Here is a 24,477-nt window from a genome sequence, read left to right as displayed (position 1 = left end):
GGCAACTCCAACGACGTGGACACCCTGAGTCGACCTCCCTGCAACCCCAAAGCGGCGCCTGCAGGGAGGATCCAGAGGCTCCCCTTGACCGCGACTGCCTGGTAACAAAGGAACCTAACGCCTGGACCAAGCACTGCACCTGCAGCCCCCAGGGCCGGGAGGAACCACCTACCAGTGCAGGAGGGACCAGCAGGTGGCCCTCATTCTAGCCCAGTCAGTGGCTGGCCCGAGAAGCCCCCTGTGCCCTGCCTGCATCGCCAGAGTGACTCCCGGGTCCCTCCATTGTTTTCTATGACAAACCTGACACCTACTTTGCACACTGCACCCAGCCACGCCTGTTACGCTGAGGGTGTGTTTTGTGTGCTTGTGTGCGTCTCCCCAGTGCTCTACAAAACCCCCCAGGTCTGCTCCCCGAGAACGCAGGTACTTACCTGCTAGCAGACTAGAACCGGAGCACCCCTGTTCTCCATAGGCGCCTATCTTATTTGGGCCCTCCTTTGGCCTCTGCACCCTGTGTTGTTGGTTTTGAGGGTTTGGGGTTGCCTTGAACCCATAAGTGTCCGCTGCCTATGCCCAGGAGACTGAACTTGTAAGTGCTTTACTTACCTGAGAAACTAACCAACCAATACTTACCTTCCCCAGGAACTGTTGATTTTTGCAGGGTCCACTTTTAAAATAGCTTATTGCCATTTTAACCAAAACTGTGTGTACTACTGTTTTAAATCAAAGTTCTATACTTACCTGTGTGAAGTACCTTGCAACTTATGTACTTACCTAAATTCTGAATCTTGTGGTTCTAAAATAAATTAAGAAAATCATTCTTTCTATATAAAAACCTATTGGCCTGGAGTTGTCTAAGTGTGTGTTCTCATTTATTGCCTGTGTGTGTACAACAAATCCTTCACACTACTCTCTGATAGGCCTACTGCTCAACCACACTACCACAAAATAAAACATTAGTATTATCTAACTTTGCCACTATCAACCTCTAAGGGAGACCCTTGGACTCTGTGCACACTATCTCTCACTTTGAGATAGTATATACACAGAGCCAACTTCCTACAGATAGTTTTTATGAAAGTCTTGCATTCCTTGTAGAGTCATTTAATTTGAGGTGATTGCACCACCTCTGTTTGTTTGCCCTCTCCCACTGGCTCTTTCTCAAAATTAACAGCACCCCTATTGCTCTTACTGCCAGCTTTGTTAAGTTGTGGCAGTTTGGGCGCCATTCTGCAAACCTTGGTGAGAGCTCCCTGTCTGGAAGTTGTATCTTGAGGTTGGTCATTGTAGGAAGTTGGCTCTGTATGCACTGTTTCAAAGTAAGGAATAGTATGCACAGAGTCCAAGGGTTCCCCTTAGAGGTAAGATAGTGGCAAAAAGAGATAATTCTAATTCTCTATTTTGTGGTAGTGTGGTCGAGCAGTAGGCTTATCAAAGGAGTAGTGTTAAGCATTTGTTGTACATACACAAGCAATAAATGAGGAACACACACTCAAAGACAATTCCAGGCCAATAGGTTTTTGTATAGAAAATTATCTTTACTTAGTTTATTTTAAGAACCACAGGTTCAAGTTTTACATGAAATACTTCAAATGAAAGGTATTGCAGGTAGGTACTTTAGGAACTTTGAATTAGCAAAATAGCATATATACTTTTCACATAAATCACATATAGCTATTTTAAAACTAGACACTTAGTGCATATTTTCAACAGTTCCTGTGGGAAGTAAGAGTTTGTTAGTTTTTGCAGGTAAGTAAACCACCTACGGGGTTCAAGTTTGGGTCCAAGGTAGCCCACCATTGGGGGTTCAGAGCAACCCCTGAGTTATCACACCAGCAGCTCAGGGCCGGTCAGGTGCAGAGGTCAAAGTGGTGCCCAAAATGCATAGGCTTCAATGGAGAAGGGGGTGCCCCGGTTCCAGTCTGCCAGCAGGTAAGTACCCGCGTCTTCGGAGGGCAGACCAGGGGGGTTTTGTAGGGCACGGGGTGGGACACAAGTCCACACAGAAAGTACACCCTCAGCAGCACGGGGCGGCAGGGTGCAGTGTGCAAACACGCGTCGGGTTTTCAATAGGTTTCAATGGGAGACCAAGGGGTCTCTTCAGCGATGCAGGCAAGGGGGGGGGGGCTCCTCGGGGTAGCCACCACCTGGGCAAGGGAGAGGGCCTCTTGGGGGTCACTCCTGCACTGGAGTTCGGATCCTTCAGGTCCTGGGGGCTGCGGGGGCAGAGTCTTTACCAGGCGTCGGGATCTGAGAAGCAGGCAGTCGCGGTCAGGGGGAGCCTCGGGATTCCCTCAGCAGGCGTCGCTGTGGGGGCTCAGGGGGGGGGGGGGGTCAACTCTGGCTACTCACGGTCTCGCAGTCGCCGGGGAGTCCTCCCTGAAGTGATTGTTCTCCACAAGTCGAGCCGGGGGCGTCAGGTACAGAGTGGCAAGTCTCAGGCTTCCGGCTGGAAACGCGAGTTGTTTTAAAGTTGCTCCTTTGTTACAAAGTTGCAGTCTTGGGTGAACAGAGCCGCTGTCCTCGGGAGTTCTTGGTCCTTCTAGATGCAGGGCAGTCCTCTGAGGCTTCAGAGGTTGCTGGTCCCTGGGGAGAGCGTCGCTGGAGCAGTGTCTTTAGAAGTGGGGAGACAGGCCGGTAGAGCTGGGGCCAAAGCAGTTGGTGTCTCTGTCTTCTCTGCAGGGTTTTTCAGCTTAGCAGTCCTCTTCTTCTTAGGTTGCAGGAATCTGAGTTCCTAGGTTCTGGGGAGCCCTTAAATACTAAATTTAAGGGCGTGTTTAGGTCTGGGGGGTTAGTAGCCAATGGCTACTAGCCCTGAGGGTGGGTACACCCTCTTTGTGCCTCCTCCCGAGGGGAGGGAGGCACATTCCTATCCCTATTGGGGGAATCCTCCGTCTGCAAGATGGAGGATTTCTAAAAGTCAGAGTTACCTCAGCTCAGGACACCTTAGGGGATGTCCTGACTGCCCAGTGACGACTCCTTGTTTTTCTCATTATCTCCTCCGGCCTTGCCGCCAAAAGTGGGGCCGTGGCCGGAGGGGGTGGGCAACTCCACTAGCTGGAGTGCCCTGTGGTGCTGTAACAAAGGGGGTGAGCCTTTGAGGCTCACCGCCAGGTGTTACAGTTCCTGCAGGGGGAGGTGTGAAGCACCTCCACCCAGTACAGGCTTTGTTACTAGCCACAGAGTGACAAAGGCACTCTCCCCATGTGGCCAGCAACATGTCTGGTGTGTGGCAGGCTGCTAGAACTAGTGAGCCTACACGGATAGTCGGTTAAGGTTTTAGGGGACACCTCTAAGGTGCCCTATGGGGTGTATGTTACAATACAATGTACACTGGCATCAGTGTGCATTTATTGTGCTGAGAAGTTTGATACCAAACTTCACAGTTTTCAGTGTAGCCATTATGGTGCTGTGGAGTTCGTGCAGGACAGACCCCCATATACTCTTATGGCTACCCTGCACTTACAATGTCTAAGGTTTTGCTTAGACACTCTAGGGGCACAGTGCTCATGCCCTGGTGCCCTCACCTATGGTATAGTGCACCCTGCCTTAGGGCTGTAAGGCCTGCTAGAGGGGTGACTTATCTATACTGCATAGGCAGTGTGAGGTTGGCATGGCACCCTGAGGGAAGTGCCATGTCGACTTACTCGTTTTGTCCTCACTAGCACACACAAGTTGACAAGCAGTGTGTCTGTGCTGAGTGAGGGGTCCCCAGGGTGGCATAAGACATACTGCATCCCTTAGAGACCTTCCCTGGCATCAGGGCCCTTGGTACCAGGTGTACCAGTTACAAGGGACTTACCTGGATGTCAGGGTGTGCCAATTGTGGAAACAAAAGTACAGGTTAGGGAAAGAACACTGGTGCTGGGGTCTGGTTAGCAGGCCTCAGCACACTTTCAAATCAAAACTTAGCATCAGCAAAGGCAAAAAGTCAGGGGGTAACCATGCCAAGGAGGCATTTTCTTACAGTCATCATGTCCAAAATGTTCCACTTTGTAATCCACCTTGAAACTGCAATGCGCCCATGGACTTTGCTGTTTCATTGTCCTTCTTTAGCTGGGTGAGACTTTTGTTCACTGAGTTTCAGAATAATTGTAGTCCATTCAAGTGGGTGTTTATGAATTCACCTGAACTTTTGGGTTAAACCCCGAGATTCTCAGCCATTAACGTCGTCTTAGCATGATGCCCATCGTCATCTGGGGACTCGATATCAGCAGTATCTATGGCAGATTTCAAACGTGTGGCAATGTTTTTTTCCACGTTTGGCAAGATGTGCTGCCGTTTTTCTATACTGTTCAGGGAGGAATTTTAACAGTTCTCCCATCTCCCACCAATGCTGATGAGCATGTCTACTGAACAGTGCATTCAAGTTTGCAATGCACCACTGGTTTGCAGCACTATGTTCCATTCTGCGTCCCATGAGTTCCATTCTCTTGCTCTCCTTTTCTGGTGGAGGCCCGAGGTTGTAGCGACGTTGGCCCTCTTTCTGGCTGTCAATGTGATTATGGAGTAGGCAGAGACAGTGCCTTTTATATATGCAGGGTCATCAGAGGAATACTTATATTTTTTTGCAGCCCTTCGAGTCACAGCTCTACAAGTGGCTGGTTCCTTAAGAGCTTCCCTCCCCTGGTAGAGGAATGCTTGGGAGCCGGGGTATAAACTGGCTCCTTGCCTGACTTGGCAGCAACAGTTCCAGTAGGAAACATGATTGTGGTTTATCCTCCTCAAGCTGTACATTAAATCTGTCAGCTGCATTCTTTATGGCCAGATTGTACACTCCAGTATCATTTGGAGGCCAGGGCTTGGATGGGTAAGATTCTACACTCTCTTCAGCTTAGTCTGCCTCTAAGTCTTCCCATTGTTCATCAATGTATTCAACTTCCTCTGAAGCCTGATACAATCCAGTTTGATCTACTTCCTCCTCATCAAAAACCTCTTCTTCTTTTTGAGGTTCTGGTGTGAGTGGAGGTTGTATTTTCTCGATTTCTAGCTCATATGTGTGTTTTGGCGTCAAAACCTTTTGCAGAATTCTGAAATCGTTGAGGCTTTCTTCAAATTCCTTCTTTTTTTTCAGAAGCGCAAACATTTCAGCCTTGAGTTTTTTCCTCTTTCTTTCTAAGTCAACGGCCCGTTCGTCGGGGCTTGGGTCTTTGTTTCAACATCAAACACTCTTTTGATCATGACTCAGTCGTCGAGCTTCGGTGACTGGCTCTTCACTGTTGCGCTTTTGACGTTGATGCATCTTTCCCTTCAGTCCTTAAACATTACAGGTTTTTTCAGAGTTTTTCCCACAGCGGAGACCCCCTGGAGCACTCTGTGAGACTCCTTTTCATGGGTGCTGCCTATACACGGCAAGTATTTTGACCCCTGAGGCTCCCTTGTGTGTTCGCTAGTCTTTTTCAGGGTTGAGCCTGCGTCGCATGAGCTTGCGCATGTGTTTCGCTAAGCGAGACGATTTAGTAATTAAAAAGGGCTCGGAGCCCTGTCCACATCACATCATTGGCTTGTGGTCTTGCCTGTAGAATCTGCTTGATTTCATTAGTGGAAGGCATGCACATGTCACGCCTTTTCCGGTGGATAGCCCTCCTCAAGCGCATCTACCAAGTACAGAAAACACGCGAGGGTCGCTGTTTTCTGTCCGGCTCGTGGACTGCTTTTTCTCTATTTTCCCAGCACGATCTCGCTTGGCAGAAGTCGAGCGCTTTACACAGTTAATTGTACTCTTTTGGGTTATATACATAAATGCACTTTTGCCGATAGGTGAAAAGTCGGGTTAGGAGTTTACAACGCTATCAGCTCTACCACGAGCAATTGCGAGACCCGTTGCATTGCAAATGCTTGGTTTTTTTTTTCAACTCAGAAGTCTAAGAGGAGTGCCCAGACTCTTACCTCCGACTTTCAAGTCTTCTTAGACACCTGCTGCTCTACATCAATAATCTCTCGATCACCCTCTGTTTCGCCTCCCGCTCCCTCTGCGACGTTTTTGTCATCAACGATTGACAGCTCCAAATCTCTGAGAGACTGTGTGAACTTCTGACTCTGTAACACGTGGTGGACCATCCTCTGTCTCACTCTTCCCTTCAAGGTCTTCAGCGCAAACAATGCACAGGCAATGAAATCCTCACTCCGATGTTCGAGTGGAAAGCAGAGGTTACACACTGGATGTTTATCCTTTTGGGCATACTTATGGTGACAAATTTTGCAAAACTGGAACAGCGTTTTTTCCATTACTCCCTGAACGGCATTCTCACCGATCCGACGGATGAAAAGAAATATGCTCTTCTGTAACTTTTCTCTTCGGCAGCTCCCCGTTAGATGACCTTCGCACTGAAAACCTTCTGACTTCGTCCAATATTTTTTTCTCATGTTGGAGACCTCTCGGCAAACATCCAGACCCAACAGCGGAAAAAAAGAATCTGAAGATGGTGACTAAAGGTGGGAACATCCAGAGGAAGTAGGATGACATCACATGGGACACCAAATGGTGCTTACATCAACAGCCAGCAACAAACAAAAAAATCAAAAGAGAAGAACTACAAAACAGTGGAGAATTCCGGACCCAACCACTGCACAGCACAGCACAGGAATCCAGAAAAGATTTGCGCTGCAAAAGCGGATTTACTAGCCATCCTGCTGAAGGAAGTGATAACATCTCTCTACAGAGCAGGCGTTATTTCTGGACTCTGAGAGAACGGGGTCTCATCTCCAGGGGGCCTAAAACTTGTCTGTGGTGGCAGGATGGTTCATACCAATCAGCCAGCCCACTGGAGTAGGTTTCAGGGGGCACTACTAAGGTGCCCTCCTGGTGCATGTCATAATAAATCCAATACTGAAATCAGTACAGCTTTATCCAGACGAGGTGTTTGATACCTAGGTTTCAGTGAAGCCATTAGGTCGCTGGGTAGCCCATAGTTACCCAGCTTCCCTGTTCATTTGTAATATCTAATAATCGAACTAGACATCAGAGGTGCGTAACTGCTTATGCAAATATATCCTGACATAAAATATAATGCACTCTGGCTTAGGGTTCTAAGGCTTGCTTTAGGGGTGATTTACACATGTTTTATACAGTGACTTTGGCATGGCACACAAGTGTGCCATATGGTGCATTCACAAGTGGTTTGCACCATGTTACACCTGCAACAGCTGTCTGCATGCAATTTGTAAGGGGGGGCTTAGGGTGGCATAATAAAAGCTGCAGCCCTTAGGGACCCTCTTTAGTACCCACGCCCTCGTACCAGAGATACCGTTTACTAGAGGGGTGCTAAAGTGTGTGCAGATTGTACACAATTAAACCATTTTACCTTGTTTTAGGAAAAGAGCACTGGCACTGGGGACCTGATCAGCAGGAACCCAGTGCACCTTAAGTAGACAAAAATCAAAACACCAGTAGCAAAAAAGTAAGGGTGACCATGTCAAAAAGGGCACTTTCACAGTCTGCTACTGGTCCAATTACGATTGAGCAGCTACCACTCCAGATCCTTTGCAATATCCCCTATAACCTGGATGGAATCTGATGGGTTCTTTTGATGCTGGTCCCACTGAGACTTTAGATACCATTTCAAAGCGTGCATGAGCCATCTGGCATGGTCAACTAACAGTATGCTGAGGTCAATACACAAAGAAGCACCATAGTCACGCTCGCTGAGACCCAGGATCAAAGCTGAAACATCTAGATGTTAGCCCAAATGTCCTGGGCTCGTTGATAGGCAGGTAAGGATGGAAAACACACTGCATCCAGAATGGCTCTGATGAAAGGAAGCCTCTGTGAAGGAGTCAGGAGTGACTTTGGCTCATTGATCATGAGCCCCAACAATGTCAGGAGGTACCCCATCATCAAGAGGTGGTCCACGATGGACTGTGGTAAGCCCATCTTCAACAGCCAGTAGAAGTAGGGGATCCTTGGTATGACAACCTCTAAAAATATCCTGCAGCCACCAACATCACTTTTGTGAACACCTGCGGGGCACTGGTGAGGCTGAAGGGGAACTTCGCAAACTGAAAATGCTTGTGGGCCACCTTCAACCACAAGTAGAGTCTGTTGACCTGCAGAGCAGGAACATGGAAGTAGGCATCCTGCAGGTCCAACGTTACCATCCATCTTTCTGGATCCATGGCAGATAAAAGATGGACCAGTGTGAGCATCTGGAATTTGTCCTTCCGCAGGAACAAACGGAGAGGTGGAGGATCTAAAAGAGGACAAAAGCAACTATCATTTTTCAGCACTAGGAAATAGCAGAAGTAACATCCAGTTCCTTTTACATGGCTTGGGACCCTCTCTATTTTCACCAAAACAGCCTGTACTTCCTGCAGCAAAACGCAGAAGTGCTCGCCCAAAGGTTGCCCTGTTGTGGGTGGAAGATGAGTGAAGTTCAGAAGGAATGCCGGGAGTAGACTGCTAAACTATCTGCACAACCCACCTGTCAATTGTTATGGACTGCCATCCCTGGAGAAAATGAATAATTCTGCTTCCCACAGGGCAAACAAAAGTGGCTTGGAGAGCCAATAGGACTGGGATTTCTAGTGCTTGGGTGATGGGCCTTGGTGTAGCCTGTATGCAAAATCCTGGCGAAGCCTCAAAAGGGGCAAATGATGTAAGGATACTATTTCACAAGTGTGGAGAGACCGAGAAAGTGTGCTGTGGCTTTGCTTTCTTTAAAGTGCTCTGGTACAGAATCAGCCTTCTTGTCAAATAAGCAAGACCTGTCAAAAAGCATATCTGTGAGTGACACCTGAACATCACCCTAGAAGCCTGTGGATCCCACCTATGTGTGGCGCTGTAGCACCACGTTAGTCCCAACTGCTCTACCTAAGCAATCAGTAGTGTTCAGTCCAGGCTGTATACGTATCTGGCTGTGTCCAGACCATTCACAATAGTATGCGGCAAGCTGGAGCCAAATTAAACTAGGACTGCCCACAAGATATCTGCTACCATATCCTGTAACGCATGGGATTACCTGCCCAACAAACCGTGTGGGGCACAGACTAGAAGGCGAGGTTAACTGACTAGAACACATGTTTTCTGAATGCTCTACTACTCTTCAACTCTCTCTGGGGGTTGGTTGGATTTGTACGAAATGCACTGTAATTAACCCGGATAGTAGAAGCCTCAACTACCAGGCTCACAGGAGTAGGGTGTTTCAGCAACGCAGATGCACCTGAGTAGATCTGTGGTATTGTGCCACTCGTCTGTTCAAATGTAAGCAAGAATAAGGCTAAGCTAATGTACCCATGAAAGAGTCAGTCAGGGCTTGATTGAATGGCAGCAAGAACTCGGACGAGGCTTGCCTAAGCTGCAAAACCTGGGAAGACTGAGAAGACATTTGTTTTAACCTCTATAGAAAGGGAACTGTAAGTCCAGAATTTCAACTGTTCATCTGACGAACACAGCAAATGAGGTTGTCTCTTCTGTTGAAGGACAGGGGGAGAACCAAATGCCATGTCAAGGGGAGGGTGCAATCTACTGGTTCGAGTGGTAAGGGAGCAATTCATCCCCAGCATCACGAAAAGCAGGTTGACTTGGGTCAGAGTTTGATTTGAAAATTTGTTGGAGTGCTGGAGGGCAGATACTAGTTAATGGCACTGGTTTGTCCTAATCAGAATGAACTGGAGCTGGGTGCCTCAGAAGAGCTCCAGGATGCAACCTCAGTTGAAGTCGAGATGAATTTGGTTCGGAGTTGGACAGGACAAAAGGAATGTCTTCCTTCAGCATCCGTGGAGACCTGGCAGGAACCAGTGTGGACCGAGACACCAGATGCGGAGTTAGTGCTGGAGTTGGATTTGAACCCGAAATGTGTTCTGGAGGTGCTAACAAATGTATTGGTGGTAACCCAACTGGAGTCCTCTGCAGATCTGTGGAGCCTAAATGTGTGCCAAAAGGAGCACGCCTGGGTGCCAAATGGTCCCAAAATAGCTTCTTTGAAAGCCTCTATCCTTTGAGGCATTGCTGGGGCCCCCAGAACTACAGGGTGCATTGGAATCACCTGTGACAATGGTTCACTTTCTGGGGACTGTGGATGAGACAGGGGGCACACTAATGCCTTTGTGACCTCTCTGGGAGAGAAAGGTTAGACTGGGATTAGCCCGCTTGGCCTTCTTGTGTTTTTTAGATTTTGACTTACCTGGAGATTTAGAGTGAGATTAAGACCTGTCGAGGGAGCAGACCTTGAGAGTGGGAAAGGGTCTGCGCTCTCTACTTCGAGCTGGGCGTAACAACTTCCTGCAGTGTTTGCGGATGTAAAGCTTGGCTTTGCGATCCTGGATTGCCTTCGGATTCATTGGGGCACACTTCTTGCGTGGCTTGGATTTGTGGGCCGAACCCAAACACCAAAGACATCTCATGAGAATCTGTCACAGACATCTGTTTGCAACCATCCCTTCAAGGTTTAAATGTTTTAGGAAAGGGCATGTTGCCTTGCACACTGGAAGATATTTATTTTTCAGAAAAAGGCCTGTGAACTCACAATAAAATGGTGGGAACTAGCTTGAGATAACCAGAAAGACTGTCGTTTCCAGGTCACAGCAAGGTCAATTTAAAGCCACACGATGCAACCTACGAAGGCACAGGGGCTATGCCGATAATCTTCCGGATCTAGTCTAGTGCCTGCAGACATTCTGAAGGTTAAGACTGTGTGGTTAGAGCTATCCATCAGAAAACAGCGGTTTCACTTCGTCAGTTTATCACTCTGTTTACAGCCTAGAACAGACGCTTCAGTTCCCTTTTGTTTTTTTAAATTATAAAAAAGTTTATTTATTTAGTTTTAATTAAACAAGGTTGCATTTTCAGGCTACTCTACTTTACAACTGATGTGTCTGACTGGCTGCATTGTTTAAACAGTATCTATATATGTGTCCTTGTTTATGGATATCACCTCTATATGGTCAATGAATAAAAAAGGTTAGAGCAATACTGATAAACCATTTAGTCAATTTTGCAATAATATATTCATGCAGCTGCATAGGATCCATCAGAACCTTTAAATAAACTTGGGAATCATGGACAGTAAGTGAAAATAAATTCAAGTACTCTCAAAACTTACGCTCCATAGATCTGTCGAGGAACCATTGATGCTGACGGTTTCGCAAACTCCGGCATGTCTGGTTGCTTTCTTCTTGGAGGATTACTTATTGCCACCTTAATGATATGTTCTTTAATCTGCATACCATCCATTTTCAACACAGCCTGTGAAGCCTGAGCCTCATTTTCGTATTCTACATAGGCTAGTCCCTAAAGAAAACAAGGGACACTATTTGGTAAGTCAAGGTTCACTCCTTCGTAATAAGGTAAGTAACATTCGTTTCTTTTTTTAAAAATCTTTTGTAACCTTTTGTAATGCCAAACATTTTTCTGCTGACCAGCTTGAGTCTCACACAGAAAAGATGCTGCTTGGGTAGAAGTAGTGAATGTTTATTTCCCCATACAAAAGGGATTCTGCACTGCTACTGTACGTGGTGCCTGTTTTGTGTGTAAAGAAGCATAAACTGATGCTACCAGTCCTGTAATTGTTTTGTGTCAAGGGAGAATAAGCTTGCAGTGCTGCAGACCATTTGTACCCATGCAGTCTTTTTTTTTAGGTTCTTTAACATTTTTCAACAATAGAAATGGCAAATGACTGGCACTATGATGGCAGCACGGTAAAAAAGGGGTAAGCAAAGTGTAAAGAGAAGTGCAGATTGCAATGGTAGAGCAGAGTGTGTAGGAAAGTACCATCTTGCCTGGCATGTTACCCCCATTTTCACTGTATGTATGTTTGTTTTTCCCTATGTGTCACTGGGATCCTGCTAGGCAGGACCCCAGTGCTCATAATGTATGCCCTGTATGTGTTCCCTGTGTAGTGCCTAACTGTATCACCGAGGCTCTGCTAACCAGAACCTCAGTGTTTATGCTCTCCCTGCTTTTAAAATTGTCACTTCAGGCTAGTGAGTCATTTTATCAATTCTCTTTGGCACACTGGAAGACCCTTATAATTCCCTTGTATATGGTACCTAGGTACCTATGGGTGGAATTAATTTTGCCACCCATAGGGAGCTCAGACAATTCTTACACAAGACTGCCACTGCAGCCTGAGTGAAATAACGTCCACGTTATTCACAGCGATTTTTCACTGCACATAAGTAACTTATAAGTCACCTATATGTCTAACCCTCACTTGGTGAAGGTTAGGTGCCAAGTTACTTAGTGTGTGGGCACCCTGGCACTACCCAAGGTGCCCCCACATTGTTCAGGGCAAATTCCCTGAACTTTGAGAGTGCGGGAAACCATTACACGCGTGCACTACATATAGGTCACTACCTATATGTAGCGTCACAATGGTAACTCTGAACATGGCCATGTAACATGTCTAGGATCATGGAATTGTCCCCCCAATACCATTCTGGTATTGGGGGGACAATTCCATGCATCTCCGGGTCTCTAGCACAGAACCCGGGTACTGCCAAACTGCCTTTCCGGGGCTTCCACTGCAGCTATTGCTGCTGCCAACCCCTCAGACAGGTTTCTGCCCCCAGGGCTTGGGTAGCCTGGTCCCAGGAAGGCAGAACAAAGGATTTCCTCTGAGAGAGGGTGTTACACCCTCTCCCTTTGGAAATAGGTCTGAAGGGCCGGGGAGAAGTAGCCTCCCCCAGCCTCTGGAAATGCTTTGATGGGCACAGATGGTGCCCTCTCTGCATAAGCCAGTCTACACCGGCTCAGGGAAGGTGCCCAGAGCTCCTCCAGTGTGTCCCAGACCTCTGCCATCTTGGATTCAGAGGTGTTGGTGCGCAATGGACAGCGCTGAGTGGGCAGTGCCAGTGGGTGACGTCAGAGCCCCCTCCTGATAGGTGCTTACCTCTCTCAGTAGCCAATCCTCCTCTCTGGGCTATTTAGGGTCTTCCCTCTGGGCTATTCCTCAGATAACAAATGCAAGAACTCACCAGAGTTCCTCTGCACTTCCCTCTTCGACTTCTGCCAAGGATCGACCGCTGACTGCTCCAGGACACCTGCATAACCGCAACAAAGTAGCAAAAAGACTACCAGCAACATTGTAGCGCCTCATCCTGCTGGCTTTCTCGACTGTTTCCTGGCGGTGCATGCTCTGAGGGGTGTCTGCCTTCACCCTGCACTGGAAGCCAAGAAGAAATCTCCTGTGGTTCGACAGAATCTTCCCCCTGCTAACGCAGGCATCAAAGTTCTGCATCACCGGTCCTCTGGGTCTCCTCTCATCCTGACGAGCATGGTCCCTGGAATACAGGAGCTGGGTCCAAGTGTCTTTGACAGTCCAGTTGCCCTTCTGTCCAAATTTGGTGGAGGTAAGTCCTTGCCTCCCCACGCCAGACAGTATTCCTGTGTAAACTGCAGCTGCTCGGGCTTCTGTGCACTTTTGCAAGACTACCTTCGTGCACAGCCTAGCCCAGGTCCCCAGCACTTCTTCCTGCATTGCCCAACTCGCTGAGTTGGACTCCGACGTCGTGGGACCCTCCTTTGTGATTTTGAGTCGACCGCTGTCATCAGATCGTCTAAGTGCCTGTTCAGGTGCTTCTGCAGGTGCTGCCTGCTTCTGCGTGGGCTCTCCGTGTTGCTTAGTGCCCCCTCTGTCTCCTCCTCCAAGGGGCGACCTCCTGGTCCTTCCTGGGTCCTGGCAGCACCCAAAATCCTAAACCGCGACTCTTACAGCTAGCAAGGCATGTTTGCGGTCTTTCTGCATGGAACTGTGCATCCTCCAGCACGCCGTGGGACATCTTCTGACCAAAGGAGAAGTTCCTGGCACCTTTCGTTGTTGCAGAATCCTCAGCTTCTTCCACCCAGGGGCAGCCCTTTTGCACCTTCATCTGGGGTTTAGTGGGCTCCTGCCCCCCCTGGACACTTGCAGGACTCTTGGACTTGGTCCTCTTCCTTTACAGGTCCTCAGGTCCAGGCACCCGTCTTCAGTGTTTTGCTGGTGGTCGTTGTTCTTGCAGAATCCCCTATCTCGACTTTACTGTCTTTCTGGGGTAGTAGGGTAACTTCACTCCTACTTTTCAGGGTCTTGGGGTGGGGTATCTTGGACACCCTTTGTGTTTTCTTACACTCCCAGCGACCCTCTACAACCTACACTAGGCCTGGAGTCCATTTGTGGTTTGCATTCCACTTTTGGAGTATATGGTTTGTATTGCCCCTAGGCCTATTTCTACCTATTGCATTCTATTGTGCTTTTACATTGTTTGCACTACTTTTCTTACTGTTACTTACCTGATTTTGGTTTATGTACATATAATTTGTGTATATTACTTACCTCCTAAGTGAGGGTATCCTCTGAGAAACTTTTGGAATATTGTCACTAAAATAAAGTACCTTTATTTTTAGTAACTCTGAGTATTGTGTTTTCTTATGCTATAGTGCTATATGATATAAGTGGTATAGAAGGAACTTTGCAGGTCTCCTAGTTCAGCCTAAACTGCTCTGCTATAGCTACCTCTATCAGCCTAAGCTGCTAGAACACCTCCATTCTACTAATAAGGGATAACTGGACCTGGCACAAGGTGTAAGTACCACAAGGTACCCACAACTAAGCCAGGCCAGCCTCCTACAAGGGTACAAGAAAGAACCTTTGGTGTGCAAACAATAGGCTCAGAACAGGCAGAAGCAGGGCACGCTCCCAGAGAATATGTGTAACATGCATATAAACTGGGCATGCTACACTCATACAAATAGTAGAGTGGGGAACCAACACCAGAGTGCAGCAGTACATTTTAGGAGGAAGCTTCCACTCTCACTCGTCAACCACTCCCTCCAACAAACAGATGCAGAGCACCACATGTGAATCCTCAGTGCAAGCTTCCTTTGAGCATGCATACGCGAAAGCAGGCAGACACACACAAAAACACCCTTCCCTCTTCAAACTGAGTTTAAGCAACAGATAAGGGTCATTAGCAGTGCATACTTACTTACAAAAAGCAATGCAGCTTTCCTCTTGTACAACTCCAATGAGGGAGTGTAAGGAAATGCCTCCTTGGCATGGTTACCCCCTGACTTTTTGCCTTTGCTGATGCTAAGTTATGACTTGAAAGTGGGCTGGGACCCTGCTAACCAGGCCCCAGCACCAGTGTTCTTTCCCTAAACTGTACCTTTGTCTCCACAATTGGCACAACCCTGGCACTTAGGTAACTCCCTTGTAACTGGTACCCCTGGTACCAAGGGCCCTGATGCCAGGGAAGGTCTCTAAGGGCTGCAGCATGTCTTATGCCACCCTAGGGACCCCTCACTGAGCACATACACACTGCTTCCCAGCTTGTGTGTGCTGGTGGGGAGAAAATGACTAAGTCGACATGGCACTCCCCTCAGAGTGCCATGCCAACCTCACACTGCCTGTGGCATAGGTAAGTCACCCCCTATAGCAGGCCTTACAGCCCTAAGGCAGGGTGCACTATACCACAGGTGAGGGCATATGCGCATGAGCACTATGCCCCTACAGTGTCTAAGCAAAACCTTAGACATTGTAAGTGCAGGGTAGCCATAAGAGTATATGGTCTGGGAGTCTGTCAAACACGAACTCCACAGCACCATAATGGCTACACTGAAAACTGGGAAGTTTGGTATCAAACTTCTCAGCACAATAAATGCACACTGATGCCAGTATGCACTTTATTGTAAAATACACCCAGAGGGCATCTTAGAGATGTCCCCTGAAAACATACCTGACTTCCAGTGAGGGCTGACTAGTTTTTGCCAGCCTGCCACACACCAGACATGTTGCTGGACACATGGGGAGAGTGCCTTTGTCACTCTGTGGCCAGGAACAAAGCCTGTACTGGGTGGAGGTGCTTCTCACCTCCCCTGGAGGAACTGTAACACTTTGCGGTGAGCCTCAAAGACTCACGCCTTTTGTTACAGCGCCAGAGGGCATCCCAGCTAGCGGAGATGACTGCCCCTCTGGCCATTGCCCCCACTTTTGACGGCAAGGCTGGAGGAGATAATTAGAAAAACAAGGAGGAGTCACCCATCAGTCAGGACAGCCCCTAAGGTGTCCTGAGCTAAGGTGACCCTTACTTTTAGAAATCCTCCTCTTGTGGATGAAGGATTCCCCCAATAGGATTAGGGATGTGCCCTCCTCCCCACAGGGAGGAGGCACAAAGAGGGTGTAGCCACCCTCAAGGACAGTAGCTATTGGCTACTGCCCTCCCAGACCTAAACACACCCCTAAATTCAGTATTTAGGGGCTCCCCAGAACCTAGATTCCTGTAACCTTAACAAGAAGGACATCTGACCTGAAGCCCTGCAGTGAAGACGGAGACGACAACTACTTTGGCCCCAGCCCTACCGGCCTGTCTCCCAACTTCGAAGAAAACTGCAACAGCGACGCATCCAACAGGGACCAGCGACCTCTGAAGCCTCAAAGGACTGCCCTGCATCTAAAGGACCAAGAAGCTACCGAGAACAGCGGCCCGGTTCAACAAACTGCAACTTTCTGCAACAAAGACGCAACTTTAAAGGCCACACGTTTCCTGCCGGAAGCGTGAGACTTTCCACTCTGCCCCCGACGCCCCCGGCTCCACCTGCGGAAAACAAACACCTCAGGGAGTACTCCCCGGCGACTGCGAGCCCGTGAGTAACCAGAGTTGACCACCCTGAGCCCCCACAGCGACGCCTGCAGAGGAAATCCAGAGACTCCCCCTGACCGCGACTGCCTGAAACAAGGTGCCCGACGCCTGGAACTAACACTGCAGCCGCAGCCCCCAGGACCTAAAGGAACCGAACTTCAGTGCAGGGGCGACCCTCTGCCTAGCCCAGGTGGTGGCTACCCTGAGGAGCCCCCCCGTGCCTGCCTGCCTTGTTGAAGAGACCCCTGGGTCTCCCCATTGCTTTCTACAGAAAACCCGACGTCTGTTTGCACTCTGCACCAGGCCGCCCCTGTGCCGCTGAGGGTGTACCTTCTGTGCCTGCTTGTGCCCCCCCCCCCCCCCAGTGCCCTACAAAACTCCCCTGGCCAGCCCTCCGAGGACACGGGTACTTACCTGCTGGCAGACTGGAACCAGGGCACCCCTGTTTCCATTGAAGCCTATGTGTTTTGGGCAACTCTTTGAACTCTGCACCTGATCGGCCCTGAGCTGCTGGTGTGGTAACTTTGGGGTTGCCTTGAACCCCCAACGGTGGGCTACCTTGGACCCAACTTTGAACCCTGTAAGTGTTTTATTTACCTGTGAACTTAACAAATAGTTACCTCCCCCAGGAACTGTTGATTTTTGCACTGTGTCCACTTTTAAAATAGCTTATTGCCATTTTTGTCAAAACTGTACATGCTATTGCGATTATTCAAAGTTCCTAGAATACCTGAGTGAAATACCTTTCATTTGAAGTATTACTTGTAAATCTTGAACCTGTGATTCTTAAAATAAACTAAGAAAATATATATTTTTCTATATAAAAACCTATTGGCCTGGAATCAGTCTTTGAGTGTGTGTTCCTCATTTATTGCCTGTGTGTGTACAACAAATGCTTAACACTACCCTCTGATAAGCCTACTGCTCGACCACACTACCACAAAATAGAGCATTAGAATTATCTCTTTTTGCCACTATCTTACCTCTAAGGGGAACCCTTGGACTCTGTGCATACTATTTCTTACTTTGAAATAGTATATACAGAGCCAACTTCCTATAGACATGTATTCATGTTTACCTACCACATGACTGAAAGTACAAGTTACTTCTAACTATATCTGGTAGAGACATATCTGGTAAAGACATATCCTAGCTGCAGATTCCTTACCTTAGAATTTCCCCCAGGTGTCAGACTGGATCTGGAGATTTTTCTTCAAGCAATACCCTTGCACTTCGGCAGGCGGCGTCGTTGTCACCGTAATGACGGCGGGAGTAGTATATAGATGCCGCCATCACACAGTGACGCCAGTTATTTAAACAACTTTCCACGCCAAAGCGAAGAGCCGCTAAAACACAATGAGATTGGCGCACCAGTGCTAAGGCCCTGAAAGGGTGAATCCTTGTCCCTAGAAATCAGTTCGCAAGTGGGGAGGATGGGCGGGCGCTAAGGAATCAGCAACTAGAATATGTCTCTACCAGATATTTCGTTACCAAAGGTAAGTATTTTGTACATCTGATAGAGACTTCTAGTTGCAGATTCCTTAGCTTAGAATAGGTGCCCAAGACATGCCATCCGCGGTGGTGGGCAGCGAACCAAGATCATACTAGGAAGTCCTGCAGGACAGAACAACCAAAATACCCGTCCCGACGGACCCAACTGTCCAGACAGTAGTGCTTATCAAATGTGTGCAGGGACGCCCATGTAGCTGCCTGGCAGATATCCAGGACAGGAACTCTGTGTGCTAACGCAGTGAAAGCAGCATTTGCTCTGGTGGAATAAGCACACAAGCCTTCAGGAGGATGCTTTTTGGCCAAAGCATAGCACATTTTGATGCAAAGAAGCACCCATCGAGAGATGGTACGCTTTTGCACCGCCTTCTCTTTTTTCGCACCCACATATCCAACAAAGAGTTGATCGTCCACGCTGAAATCTTTAGTACGATTGAGGTAGAACGTCAACACTCTTTTTGGGTCCAGATTGTGGAGTCTCTCCTCCTCATTGGAAGGATGTGCGGGGTGAGTAGAAAGTAGGCAGAGTGATGGACTGGCCTACATGAAAGGGTGTAACCACCTTAGGAAGGAAGGAAGCCCTAGTGCGCAACACAACTTTTTCAGGGTGCACAGGCAAGTATGGAGGTTTTGAGGAAAGGGCCTGAAGCTCACTCACCCTGCGAGCAGAGGTGATAGCGACTAGAAAGATGGTTTTGAAGGTGAGGAGCCGCAAGGGACAATTATGCATTGGCTCAAAGGGGGTACACATTAAGTAAGTAAGTACAAGATTAAGGTCCCACTAAGGCTTGATAAATGGAGTGGGAGGAAATAAATGGGTGAGCCCTTTTAGGAATCTACTCACAATAGGAGATGTAAAGAGTGAGGGCTGATAAGGCAGCCTAAGAAAGGCTGAAATGACAGATAAATACACTTTAAGGGTGCCCAAAGGAGAGCCCTGCTGGGCCAAAGAAAGAATGAACAGAAGAACCTCGGATAAAGGGGCGGAAAGGGGATCAACAGATTTGTTGATACACCATGCCACAAATTTATTCCAATGACAGGTGTATACAGTTTTGGTTGATGAACGCCTGGCTGCCAAGATAACATTGCAGACTTCGGGTGGAAGGGCAAAAGCCATCAACTGGCGCCGCTCAATCTCCACGCATGAAGGTGGAGGTTGGACAGGTTAGGGTGAAGAACCGTCCCCTGTTGCTGCGACAGAAAATCTGCCCAAAGAGGCAGTCTGAGTGGAGGATCGATGGACATGCTCAATAGCCCTGGATACCATACTCTCCGTGCTCAGTCCGGAGCCACCAAGATGACTTGGGCCAGGTTGTTCCGATTTTCTTGAGAACTCTGGGCATAAGAGATATGGGCGCGTAAAGGCGGCAGGAGTTTCACTCGAGATGAAAAGCGTCTCCGAGCGAGTGCTGCCTTAGAAACGCCAACGCGCAAAACAGCTGACATTGCGCATTCTTTGCGGAGGCGAACAGATCTAACTAAGGTTCTACCCACTGCTGAAAGAGACCTTGCGCCACCTCCAGATGGAGACACCATTCGTGATCGGCTGTGCATCGATGGCTGAGTTTGTCCACTCTGGCGTTGAGGGAGCCCGCCAGATGTTGAACCATCAGGGTAATGCCCTGATGTTCCAGCCATGTCGAGAGGCGTAGTTCCTCTTGACAAAGGGTCAAAGACCCTACTCAGCCCTGTTTGTTGGAGTACCACATGGGGGTTGTATTGTCCGTGGACACCTGTACCACTGTGTTTGTGAAAGGGAAGAAATGCTTTCAAAGCAAGCCTGACCGCCCAGAGCTCCAGTAGATTGATATGGAGCCCAGACTCCGCCGGAGACCAGAGTCCTCTGATCTCCACCTCTCTCATGTGGCCACCCCAACCCAGAAGCGACGAACCTGTCACTATAGATAGATCTGGTTGGGGAAGAGAGAGGGATCTGCTGTGGACCCAATGCGGATTTGAAAGCCACCACTGCAGGTCTTTCACAGTCCCCTCCGAGATCTGGACCAGGTCGGAGAGATTCCCCTGATGCTGCCCCCACTGGAACTTCAGGTCCCACTGCAGAGCCTGCATATGCCATTTGGCATGTGTCACTAACAGGATGCAGGAGGCCATGAGACCCAGCAGCCTCAGAGTTAGTCTGACCGAAACCCAAGACCGAGGCCGAAAGATCGGAATCATAGCCTCAATGTCTTGGACTTGGATTATGTATTATGTTTTTCTGCAGGATAAGCCCGAAACTTCACTCTGTCCAAAACTGCTCCGATGAAAGGGAGCAACTGAGAGGGAGTCAGGTGTTAACTCGGCATGTTTATAGTGAACCTCAGCGTGTGCAGGAGGTTCGGCTTAGTCTGGAGGTAGGAGACGACTTTCAGGGGCGAATCTGCCTTCAACGGCCAGTCGTCGAGGTAGGGGAAGACTGAGACCCCTAACCTGCGCCGATGAGCTGCTACCACCGCCATTACTTTCGTGAACACCCGAAGGGCACAGGTAAGGCCGAAGGGGAGCACGGTAAACTGAAAGTGCTCGTGACCTACCATGAATCGTAGGCAACGTCTGTGGGCAGGCAGGATGGGGATGTGGAAATAAGTGTCCTGCAAGTCCAACACTACCATCCAGTCTCCTGGGTCCAAGACCGACAGAACCTGAGCCAGGGTGAGCATTTTGAATTTCTCCTTCTTGAGGAAGTAGTTTAGGTCCGAAGGTCTAGGATAGGACGTAAGTCCCTGTCCTTTTTTGGTATCGAAAAGTAGCGGGAATAACAACCACGTTCTACTTCTGGCACAGGGACCTTTTCTATAGCTCCCTTGGCCAAGAGAGCTGCGACTTCCTGGCAGAGAGGCGCCAAATGATCCTCTGGAAGGTGACTGAAGGATGGTGGCATGGGTGGTGGAGCAGATTTGAAAGGGAGGGGGTAGCCCTTTCGAACGATCTGCAAAACCCACCGGTCCGTGGTGTTATTTTCCCAGTGGGGCAGGTGATAGTGAATCCTGCCACTAACCGGATGGGAGTGAGGGGATGGACTAGGAGGGTTTGGAGGCTGCAGCGGGGGCAGAGGTGGACTGGGCAGACCTCTGGTTCCCTGTCCCACGGCCACGTGGAATTTCGCGTCCCCAGCCACGCATAGGCTCAACAGCGTCGTGGCACGGTGGCTGGGTGGAGGACGCGATAGGGAGCCCCTTCCGTGGCCACAAAAGGGGCGAAAAGCGGACTGTGGTGGGCGAGGGGCAGAGGAAAGACCGAGGGACCGAGCCACAGCCCGGGAATCCTTGAATCTCTCCAAGGCAGAGTCTGCTTTGTTTCCGAAGAGACGGGAGCCATTAAAGGGCATGTCCATGAGTGACTGTTGGACATCCCCCGTAAAAACAGAAGTGTGTTACCAGGCGTGGTGTCGTAAGACCACCGTCGTAGCAACCGATCTGCCCAGAGAGTCGGTCGTGTCCAGCCCACAAAGGGTTGTGAGCTTTGCTGCATCTCTCCCATCAGTCACAGCTTGGGAGACGATAGCACAGGCCTCCTCCGGTATCTGCGGCAGGACTTGCGCAACCGTATCCCACAAAGAGTGGGTATAGTGGCCCAAAAAGCATGCAGTGTTCACAGACCGCAGTGCGAGACTAGAGGAAGAAGAAAACTTCTTGCCAAACTGTTTCAGCCTTTTGGATTCCCTATCCGGGGGTGTGGAAGGGAATGCACCTGAAGTAGAGGAAGCCAGGATAACAAGACTCTCAGGCGTGGGGTGCTGGAACAGGAATTTAGGGTCATTCGGAGTGGGCCGATGGCGGCGTGCGATAGTCCTATTCACAGGAGCCCCTATGTTGGATCTGGACCATGTACCCAAAAGAACATCGGTGAGGGCTTCATTAAACGGCAAAAGGGGTTCTGAAGTAGAAGTCCCAGGCTGAAGCACCTCCATCAGGAGATTAAAACTGACCTCAACAGTGGGAAGCTCGAGACCAAGGACCTCAGCTGCCTACTGACCACCATACCATAAGTTGCTCTCTCCGCCGTAGCCACGTTAGGAGGAGACAGCATTCCAGTGTCAGGAGAAGTATCCAGACCACTGGCTTTGCCCAATTCCTGAGCCCAGTCCATAGCATGGTCATCCTGGTATTCATAAGGGTCCAGGGACCCCTCCAATTCCTCCCCATATTCGTACCCATAAGAAAAAGGGTCAGAATCCAACCTGGGGCGAATAAGCCCCATCGAAGCCGAAGGCTCAGAGGATGGAGGCCTTGTGCGTGGACGCTCTTCCCGAGTTGCGTTGGCCAAGCGACGGGGCAAAGTCGGAGAACAATGGGACTTCTTCGACTTTTTCTTACCTTGACCCGAGTATTTAGAATAAGACGAGTGGTGATGACTCCGCAACCGATTACAAGACCTTCCTCTCGAACAAGACCGGGACCTATGTGGAGTCGAGTGCCGGTCCGCCATTAGCTCAAAGCCTTTCGGTTGCATGGCCCGGCACTCAGAGCACGACTTCGGGTCATGGTCGCGCTCGAGACACCACAGACAAACCTGATGAGGATCCGTCACCGACATCGTCCAATGACAGTCCTCGCATGGATTGAACCTGGTCTTCGGGGACATCCTCGACGTACCAAAGTTTCACAGAAAAAAGTCGACAAAACGGTCGAATTCGGCCAAAGAAATAACCATTGTAGATCTTGTCCGGATCAGCATGTGGCGCGGAAATAAAAAGTGACGTCACTGCGCGAGGGTGGCGTCTATATACTACTACTGACATCTTCACTGCGACCACAACGCCGATGACGCCCGCGAAGTCAACCGACACCACCTGCCGACGCGCAAGGGTATTGCTTGAAGAAAAATCTCCGGATCCAGTCTGACACCTGGGGGAAATTCTAAGGTAAGGAATCTGCAACTATAAGTCTCTATCAGATATCATAAGCCACTCCAGTGGGCTTTTCATGTCTCAGTTGTTTTAATGCCCAACATCTGGTATGGCACACTCATCAGGTGGAATCAGTGTAGTTACATTTTATACAATCTTTCAATGATATAAGCTTATAAAGGACATAAGTGTAGTTCAAAGTTCACAAACTTCATTTGGATTATCCCTGATGTCTTTGGACTGCAAGCATGGCAAGGCGAGAGACCTGTCTGAATTTCTTCATTATCAAATTCTTTCTTTCTCAGACTATATAACTCTGTGATGCTTTTCCTTTGTCAGTGTTTTGTTGTGGTCAATTTAGAGCCATCAAGATAGTGTTACACTACTAAGGATCTGCATACATTTTGCATACAGTGAGAAAATGTGGGGAAAGTAATAGGAAGAAAAGGACAAAAAAGAGCTGTAAGGAAATGCCTCCTTGGCATGGTTACCCCCTGACTTTTTGCCTTTGCTGATGCTATGTTTTGAATTGAAAGTGTGCTGAGGCCTGCTAACCAGGCCCCAGCACCAGTGTTCTTTCCCTAACCTGTACTTTTGTATCCACAATTGGCACACCATGGCATCCAGGTAAGTCCCTTGTAACTGGTACCTCTGGTACCAAGGCCCTGATGCCAGGGAAGGTCTCCAAGGGCTGCAGCATGTCTTATGCCACCCTGGAGACCCCTCACTCAGCACAGACACACTGCTTGCCAGCTTGTGTGTGCTGGTGAGAACAAAATGAGTAAGTCGACATGGCACTCCCCTCAGGGTGCCATGGCAGCCTCTCACTGCCTATGCAAGTATAGATAAGTCACCCCTCTAGCAGGCCTTACAGCCCTAAGGCAGGGTGCACTATACCATAGGTGAGGGCACTAGTGCATGAGCACTGTGCCCCTACAGTGTCTAAGCCAAACCTTAGACATTGTAAGTGCAGGGTAGCCATAAGAGTATATGGTCTGGGAGTTTGTCAAACACGAACTCCACAGCACCATAATGGCTACACTGAAAACTGGGAAGTTTGGTATCAAACTTCTCAGCACAATAAATGCACACTGATGCCAGTGTACATTTTATTGTGAAATACACCCCAGAGGGCACCTTAGAGGTGCCCCCTGAAACCTTAACCGACTATCTGTGTAGGCTGACTGGTTCCAGCAGCCTGCCACAACCGAGACATGTTGCTGGCCCCATGGGGAGAGTGCCTTTGTCACTCTGAGGCCAGTAACAAAGCCTGCACTGGGTGGAGATGCTAACACCTCCCCCAGGCAGGAGCTGTAACACCTGGTGGTGAGCCTCAAAGGCTCACCCCCTTTGTTCCAGCACCACAGGGCACTCCAGCTAGTGGAGTTGCCCGCCCCCTCCGGCCACGGCCCCACTTTTAGCGGCAAGGCCAGAGGAAATAATGAGAATAACAAGGAGGAGTCACTGGCCAGTCAGGACAGCCCCTAAGGTGTCCTGAGCTGAAGTGACTCTAACTTTTAGAAATCCTCCATCTTGCAGATGGAGGATTCCCCCAATAGGGA

The 24,477-nt window shown here is 49.0% G+C and overlaps 1 protein-coding gene across 2 annotated transcripts in view; it reads right to left on the bottom strand.

The window, feature by feature from the left end:
• Window positions 1-24,477, bottom strand: part of SART3 (spliceosome associated factor 3, U4/U6 recycling protein) — a 485,355-nt gene that overhangs the window by 49,679 nt on the left and 411,199 nt on the right. For both annotated transcript variants that reach the window (XM_069214788.1, XM_069214787.1), the window contains exon 18: window positions 11,040-11,227. In XM_069214788.1, the coding sequence (XP_069070889.1) occupies window positions 11,040-11,227 (188 nt within the window). The remainder of the gene's footprint in view (window positions 1-11,039; window positions 11,228-24,477) is intronic.

Source organism: Pleurodeles waltl, chromosome 11 (genome assembly GCF_031143425.1).
Source record: "Pleurodeles waltl isolate 20211129_DDA chromosome 11, aPleWal1.hap1.20221129, whole genome shotgun sequence".
Lineage (NCBI taxonomy): Eukaryota > Metazoa > Chordata > Amphibia > Caudata > Salamandridae > Pleurodeles > Pleurodeles waltl.
Note: the sequence above shows the minus strand (reverse complement) of the source record. Positions and strands in the feature narration are given on the sequence as shown.